At 36.6% G+C, this 8,577-nt stretch overlaps 1 protein-coding gene across 1 annotated transcript in view; it reads right to left on the bottom strand.

Annotated features, from left to right (window-relative positions):
- The window catches only part of LOC111345688 (4-hydroxyphenylpyruvate dioxygenase a), a 192,804-nt gene extending 186,690 nt beyond the window's left edge, over positions 1 to 6,114 (bottom strand). The window contains 4 exon segments of the mRNA XM_088742179.1: positions 12 to 116; positions 5,693 to 5,755; positions 5,916 to 5,942; positions 6,021 to 6,114. Of these exon segments, the coding sequence (XP_088598305.1) occupies positions 12 to 116; positions 5,693 to 5,755; positions 5,916 to 5,942; positions 6,021 to 6,023 (198 nt within the window). The 5' untranslated portion in view covers positions 6,024 to 6,114.
- Between the last annotated feature and the right edge of the window lie 2,463 nt (positions 6,115 to 8,577).

Here is an 8,577-nt window from a genome sequence, read left to right as displayed (position 1 = left end):
GAAAACCATACCTTGTCCTGTTTGACAGCATGTGCTACCACCTCTCTTGATCCTGTTTCAAGTCCCTTATATCCAAATGGTTCAAATCCCATTTTGTTGCAATAATATGATGCAGCCTGTTGATGCAAGAGAGTACATGTAGTTGTTTCCTTGCTAAATTTACATTTTGAGCAGTTTACAATTAATTAGAGGCAGGATCAAGACTTAGATGTGGTGTGATCACTTTGGTAGGGGTCCCTGGTGAAAATCTTTGAAGGATCTTCAAAGATCTTCATGAGGACATTTGAGGATCCTCGTAAGGATCTTTATGAAGATCTATATGAAGATATATGAGAAATCTTTGAGGATCTTAACAATTCTTGTTAAGATCTTCAAGGATCTTTTATTTTCTTGCCAAGATCCTTAGGGATATCTTTTATTCTCTTGCCACGATCCTCAAAGATCTTGCATTTTCTTGCCAAAATCCTCAAGGATCTTCCATTTTCTTGCCAAGATCCTCTAGGATCTTGCATTTTCTTGCCAAGATCCTCAAAGAATTTTGCATTTTCTTGCCAAGATCTTTAAGGATCTTGCATTTTCTTGTCCAGATCTTCAAGGATCTTCAAAAGATCTTGTCAAGAATTTCAAAGAATTTAATCCTTAAAAGGTCTTTGCAAGAAAATAAGAGATCCTTGAAGATATTGACAAAAAAATGCAAGAATGTTGAAGATCTTGGCAAGAAAATAATAGATCCTTGAAGATCTTGATGAGAAAATAGAAGATCCTTCAAGATCTTGGTAGATCTTGTTAAGAATTTGAAATATCTTCAACTTTCTTGCTCAGATCTCGCCTCCTGGCTAGCTCACAATTGGTTAGAGCGCCGAATTGTGTTGTGCAGGAAGTCAAGGGTTTGAGCCCCAGCCCGACCAATACTCATGGTTTTACGATAACTGAGGAGAATTTGCTACCTTTCTATAATATCAAGAAATGGATAGATATTCTAGTCTTCTCGGATAAGAACGAATAAACCCTAGGCCCCTTCTCCTGCAGGGTCAGGGGTAGGAAACGTTAATTTCCCATGCACGAGATTAAGTCATTTATATACATTAAGTCTTAGGACCGCTACTGTTCTTAATGTATATAAGTGACTTACCTGATACTCTTAAATCTACTGTTAGACTTTTTGCTGATGATGCATTGTTATATGGGACAATTTGTTGTGATGAAGACACAGCCGATCTCCAAGAAGACTTGTATAGATTAGAAGACTGGCAACAACGTGGAAGATGGAATTTAATCCTTCAAAGTGTAAGATCATGTGTTTTACAACCAAGAGAGATCCACCAAGGCGAGAATACGTATTTTGTGGACAAATCCTAGAAGAGGTGGAATCTCACCCTTATCTGAGGGTAATGCTCGATAACAAAATGAGGTGGTCACCACACATTGAAACAATCACATCTAGGGCAAATAAGGTCCTGGGACTTATCAAGCGAAACCTGTGGAATTGTCCAAAGTCAGTGAAAGAAACCGTGTATATGACACTTGTGAGGCCAAAACTCCAGTATGCCTGTAGCGCATGGAACCCACATTACCAGAAAGATAGAGCCGCTCTAGAAAGGGTACAGCGGAAAGCAGCCCGCTTTGTCACTGGAAATTACGATCGAACAACGAGCGTGACGGCAATGCTGCAAGACCTACAGTGGGACACACTTGAAACAATGAGAAGACATGCAAGGCTCTCCACTTAATGTACAAGATGTGCCACGGTCTCCTAGATGGGGATTGGGGGGGTTATTTGATAACAAACAAAGAAAGGAGAACCCGAGGAAGCCATGATTTTAAATTTATTGTACTGAAAGGACATAAAGATTTATTCCCCAGGACAATAACCGAATGGAACAAACTCCCAAAAGAAACTGTTTCCAGCCAATCCCTCTGTATTTTTAAAGGCAAAGTAACTTAAATTTATTTATCGGTAGTTTAAATAGTTTTTAATAACTTTTAATAGTTTTTAATAGTGTTGTATATTAAGTATAGCTTCACTTATTATTATCTTAGAGTTGGCGCGATGCCCTAAACGATTTTGCCGACATAACGATGTTTAGATTTAGATTTAGATTACTGTGTGGTAGATGTTCTCCCCTGGGGTGAGGTGGGTGGGTGTTACACAGGGCCACATTTAAACCAGCTGAGTGCTGAAATGGGCTACCATGTATAAATACTCACAAATACAAATAATATCTTTGAAGATTGTTGTCAAAATTCTTGTTAAGATCTAATAATCCTGCCAAGATCTTTGAGAATCTTCATGAGTTCTGCCAATTATCTTTTTTGGTCTTCAACAGTCCTCCTAATATCTTCACAATACTTCCAAGATCTTTGACAAACTTCCAGAGAACTTGCGAGGGAAACTTATCAATTTTGCTGTAAATATGCGAGGATCTTCAATAAACATTATTTATAACAATTATGATAAGCCTCAAAACATTTATAAATTGTGGAAATATATAAATTTTTTATTGTGACCATAAAGAGTTATTTACACCAATCAAAGGAAAACGAAAGGAAAACAAAAGGAAAGAAAAACTATGTGGGGAGAGTTAACAATTCAATAGTTTGTAGCTTTATAATACAACGAGGTCTAATAACAAAACACTTTTCGTGATTTTCTTCTAATAAAATAAACAAATATTTTTTTGCATAGCAATGGATGCAAAAGTTATTCTGTAGGGTTCTAACTAAGGAATAATAGTGTAATTAGCACAGGGTTAACTAAACAAATGTAGCCACTAATAGGACAGTAGGAAATGTAGAAAAAAAAAAATGGAAACTTGCTGTAAGTTGTTAAAATTGAAAGATCCTAGTCAACATTCATGTACACTATATTGCAAGATGTTTGGTAAAATGGAAGAACAGCTCCCCAAAATATGTCACCGACAGTTCACCGACATAATGAAAACAAATTCAGAAACAAGTAAATAGACTGTCATCTTGGTAAGTTTGAACTTTCACAATTACCTCAAAATGAATTTTGACAAACCACGGCCATGCGATAGAGGTAAATTTCGAGTGCGAGTGTCTTAATTGCCCAATAATGCACTGCAAACCTCATTATTGGCCATATCAATCTTCATTTATTGTGAAAGTTCAAACTTATCAAGATGACAGTCTATTTACTCATTTCTTAATAATATTTGTTTTCATTAATTATATCAGCCAACTGGTGGTGAACTGTCAGTGAACTGTTGGTCATCTGTTGGCCGACAGATATTTTGGGGAGCTCTTCTTCAATTTTACCAGATGTTTTTAACTACAATAACTTATAACACGTTGCACAAGATATCCTTCCAGATACAAATACTCAGCCAGCAAAAATCTATTATTAACAAATCCAGTCCTAAGATCTTACAAATCAAGCTGAAAATTAATCATGTCAAGATATTCATTAGAAATCTAGAGGTAGTTTCCTTATAACACTCTGATTTATTTCTTATCCTGGTAGTTTTTCTATCCACAAATTACAGTGTTTTGATAATTTAAAGTAAAGTATGAATGATAAAAATCATAGCGACACTTAATGGTGAACTCCTCAATACACCATGGAGAATATCACTGATCATTTCACTGGGTTAAGTCCAAGGTTGCAAGATAAACTTGAAATTTAAAATCCTACTTCTTACAAAAAATAAGTTCTTAAGAGGTAATCATCTGTTAAGTATTTCAAATTCTGAATTATGGGCTGTTCCCAAGTACACATCTGATACAAAATTAAAGGTAAAATTGAAGAACAGCTCCCCAAAATATCTGTCCGCCGACTGTTGCGCAATTTTGGGACTCTTTGAAAAAATTTACTTGTGCTTAAATTTATTCCAAATTCAGAATAATAATAATAATAACAATTTTTTTTAAGGAACTATGAAAATAATAATTAATAATAATAATCTTTATTTAGCAATAATTTCCATAAAATTCTCTACAATACAAAATATTAACAGCGTAAAAAAAGATCCAAAATAACTCACTTTTGGCTCACATCTACTCCTTTTTTTTTAATGTCAAAGCGTCTGGAAAAGTATAAATAACGGAGTCAAACCTGAACAGATTCAAAGTCTAATAATCTGATAAGTAAAACTATAATAATAATAGTAATAATAATATTATCAATAATTTTATAATAATGATAATAATAATAACTTTTATTTCTTTAGCGCTCATATCCTGAACTCATGCCACTTTACAACAGTGTGCGGGAGACTTTACCAGACTGCTAAGCAGTTTACAATCAATTAAAGGTAAATCTAACAGATGCCCCCTGCCCCCAATTCCAGTAAACAGGCCATACCACATCACAGTAATCTCGTGAGTGGGTCCTTTAACATCCCCTGCCTAACCAAATTAACTAATTAATAGATGCTAATTAACTGATTAATAGATGAGATGGAGTAAATGTGGTAGAACCAGGGACTTGTGGTGACAGAACCTACGGTTTATTCGTCCTTATCCGAGAAGACTAGAATGTCTATCTGTTTCTTGATATTATAGAAAGGTAGCACATTCTCCTCGGTTATTTTAAGACCTTGAGTGTTGGTCCGGCCGGGGATTTGAATTTGGCCGTTTTTGAATTTGGAATAAATAAGTAACGAGTAAATAGACTGTCATCTTGGTAAGTTTGAACTTTCACAATTACAGTTGGCCAACAAAATAAACTTTTGAGGTCATTGTGAAAGTTCAAACTTACCAAGATGACACTCTATTACCTCGTTTTTGAATCTGGAATAAGTAAGCACGAATATATTTTTTCAAAGAGGCAAAATAGTCGGCCGACAGATATTGGGGAGCTGTTCTTCAATTTTACCAAATTAAATGTCATTCCCACATTAAAGTCCTCACCAATAAATCTGTCACATTCAACAATTGATCCTTCATCTTAATGAGACGATGCTCTCCCCAAATTCCTGAGGCTGTGCTAATGCTACAAGATTAGCATATGGAATCCCCAAATTGAATGTTCTATGCCTCCCAGATCCACACATAAACAGAAAAACTTACTTAATTTATGATCACATATCTACCATAGAATTAGTCTGCACATAAAGAGTTTAAAAGTAAAAATTTGTGAAGAGCCAAGAATAAACAAGAAGTTTGAGTCCCTGTGAGTATTGCAACCACAGCCAATTCCAATGTTTTCTCAGTCAGAAAAAAAACATTTGATCAAAATAAAACTTTCCCACTGCTCACAACTCTCAAAGCTTCAAATCTAAAACTCTAAATGTAATAATGATCAACCTTAGAGTATAAAATAACCGTATAACCATCAAAGAAAATAATGTTATTCTAGGTTACGTATACCGGAACTTACTTATTGTATAACTGGAAGAGCACGATAGGAAAATATTTGGCTAGAGGTCATAATGTACAAAATGAGCCTCCTTGATCCACATGTTTTCTTGCCTGACTCGACCTAACTCAATTTCCAACCGTTTCCTCAGATAACTACAGTAGCTGCTTTTCATCTGTCTTCTTGAATAATTGACTTCTCATAGAGCCGTATGCACGACCGTGAAGCATCGTTCACGACCATAAACGATGTTATTTGCTCCATTTTGTAAAGCACTTATGCAAATCTATTTATTTTTTTAAATTTTTTTCTTTGCAGTAAAAATACACTCGTGGCGCATCGAGGCAGATGATAATTATATTTTTTACTAACCTGCTTAGCATTTCCGACCCAAAATGTGATGTGATCAAAAGCCACAAAAGACCCAACCTCCGGCTGAAAATAGAGAGATATATGTCTACACTCCAATAGAGATTCCCATTTGTTTAATTTAAGATAAAGACATGTAAAAGTTTTGAACGAAACAATTAGAAAGATCAAGCTAATGAAACACAATTACCATTACAACATCTATTGATAACTGCTTCGAGCTTACCTTTTCTCCTTTGTCAGTATAAGTAGTCTGTGAAGAGAAAAAGAATGAGTTAACATTTTTTCACTAAAAAACGACTAGATCGTGAAATACGAAATCATCACATGCCATTTTACTAGGGTTTTTTCACGGTTCTCCGTCCTCAACTCACGTTGCAATCTGATTAAAGTATAACCCAGTCTTTTCCCTCAAACTCCAAATATGGGCATCAAAAGGTCAGGCCCCCGACACGCCTATTTTGTCAGCATCTTGGGAAAAAAGACAAAATGCAAAAACGAAAAAAGGAAGAAAAGGAAAAAAGGAAAAGAAGTCAATTTGAGTTAGTTCGGCCTATGGCTTGTCTTTTATCAAGGCCAAGTACCTTTTTTTTTTTTGCACCTATCACATGACGAATTGATACATCCCCTCTTTTTTATTTTCGTTTTGATACGATTCCATAGGTTTTAATTTCAGATTTGATGAAATGGTACAGATGATACAGATTCCACGACCTGTAAAAGCAACGATTCAAATTAGTCATACTCTCTGTTCTGAGATTTGGCTTTTAAACTGTTCAAAGCCATCGAACCTTTCCAGTAGTGTAAATATGTAAATAAAAAAGTTCTTGACTCAATTAAGTTATGTTCAAAATTGAAACATTTCGATCTGGGGTCAAAATCGGTAGCGTGTTTGGAGCGGTAACGAATGAGCAAAATTACTCTCTTCCAGGCTCTCATTCTGTGGGGAATGAGGACTAGCGGGGTCGGGGAAGCGCGCGAACGACATAAGCAAATACAGCTGTTAAGCAAACGGCTGCTTTAGCTGACTCTCGCTTGTGATCACTCAGCTGCTTTTGCATTCAGTTTTACTGACCGAGACGTTGTAATGGCTTGGGAGAAATCGCGAGTAACGCTTGGGTAATGGAGCGGTTCACATACGTTCTTGGGTCCAAAATACTACGCACATCGCTATGGATAAGCGGCTTTTCATCGTACATCCTGGTCTTGCATTACTTCAGATATCAGTCGCAGGAATGGAGGAGAGGTCTGAGCAAAGTTCAACGCCGAGCCGTCAACGTGGGTCTTTTTACAGGTTTGCTGCTTTTATCATGGGTCCTTTTCTTAGACGCCCATTATCAAGTTATGTTTGATTTAGAACACATTAGAAAAGCCCTTACTCAGAAGTGTCCAAATCGGAAAGCTTCCAATGGTGTTTAGTATTCCCTTGCCACTTCCATATACTGGGGAATGTATTTGTCCATCGCTGTTTGCTGCGTGTTTTTCTCTCTGTGCCTCGCGATAACGAACGATCTTAGAGAGGATACCATCGCCTGACTAAATGCACTGGGAATGTTTGAGATGCTGTAATAATGCACAAACGAGTGCTTGAACAACTTGGAGAAAAGATCAACCGCATACGGGTCTGGATTTTAGCTTACTTTTTTTTTTTTTTTACCTCCACCGCGCCACAACAATATCAACAGGACAAAAAAAAGGAGTAAGGGGGGGGGGGGGAGGTCAAGAAGAAAACATTAACGGGAAGTTAGGAGCTAAATGGTACGCAATGCCCTTGCACTGCTTTGCTTTATTTATCTGAAGAATCTGTATTTTAACTTTTAGACTGAGCATTGCGCAAAATTATTTGATGTTATTATATGACTGTGTCTCACAAGGCCAGTGGAAACTACCGAATTCACGAATTTGATTGGCTAGAATCAATATTGAAAGCGGTCTAGATTTTCCCATCTAGACCGGCATCTAGACTGGTTTAGAGAAAAAGAGTACAAGAAATATAAAAAAATGGCATATAAGACACAGCCATATAATAAACATCTTATCAACCGAGCTAGATCGGTCTGTATTGGAGAATCTTGACCTCGGTCGCCGGTACAGAAGTCACTGCGTTTGGTCTGTACTGGCGATCTCGGTCAAGATTCTCCCATACAGACCTCCCGCTCGGTTAATAAGAACTAAATACTGAGTAAAACGTGACAGTTAGTAAACCTGAAAGACAGAAAAGTAGCTGTCACCTATCTATGTTTAGTACCTGCTTCCTTCCTTACGCCATACCTGTTCGAGTTGTATTTTCTTTGTTATTCTGTAAAAAGTTGAGTAATCAGAAAGCAAGGAAGAATATAATGTTCCACGCATGCGCATGGAATCCGAGTAAGTAGCTTTCCTCTACTTACTTGGATGGAATTTATTGAGTTTTGTTAAAGTCTGAGAACATTATTATACAAGTCAAAGTTCTCCCTACGCTTCTTTTTTTGACAAGAATATAATGAATTCCTCATTTACTGCAACTTAATCGTATCTGCTCTGATCAAAAGTAATTATGTGGGTTTGGTGTTTCAACTGCGATAAACAAAAATTTATTATCCGAAGTTTGCATTTGCTCAGCGTGAATGGGCTTCCGGCCGAGATAAACGATAGGACTGAGGACTAGAACGACTGCGAAACTGAAAAATATAGGCAGAGGATCATATTCGATTGGCTATTTGATGTTAGTGACCGGTGACGTTTGGTGGAAAGAAAGCAAACAGTCTGGTAGAGATGGCTTTCTTTATAGCAAGGAACCGATGTCTTAAGGTCATGGTGAGTACTGTAAAGGTGAATTTTTTTAGTGTGATATAAAAAGGAGTAACACCTCGATCATGGTTTGTTCAATGCAGTAACTTGGTGGAAGA

The sequence above is a fragment of the Stylophora pistillata genome, chromosome 13 (assembly GCF_964205215.1).
Source record: "Stylophora pistillata chromosome 13, jaStyPist1.2, whole genome shotgun sequence".
NCBI classification, from domain to species: Eukaryota; Metazoa; Cnidaria; class Anthozoa; order Scleractinia; family Pocilloporidae; genus Stylophora; species Stylophora pistillata.
This window is presented reverse-complemented; position numbering and strand designations above follow the sequence as displayed.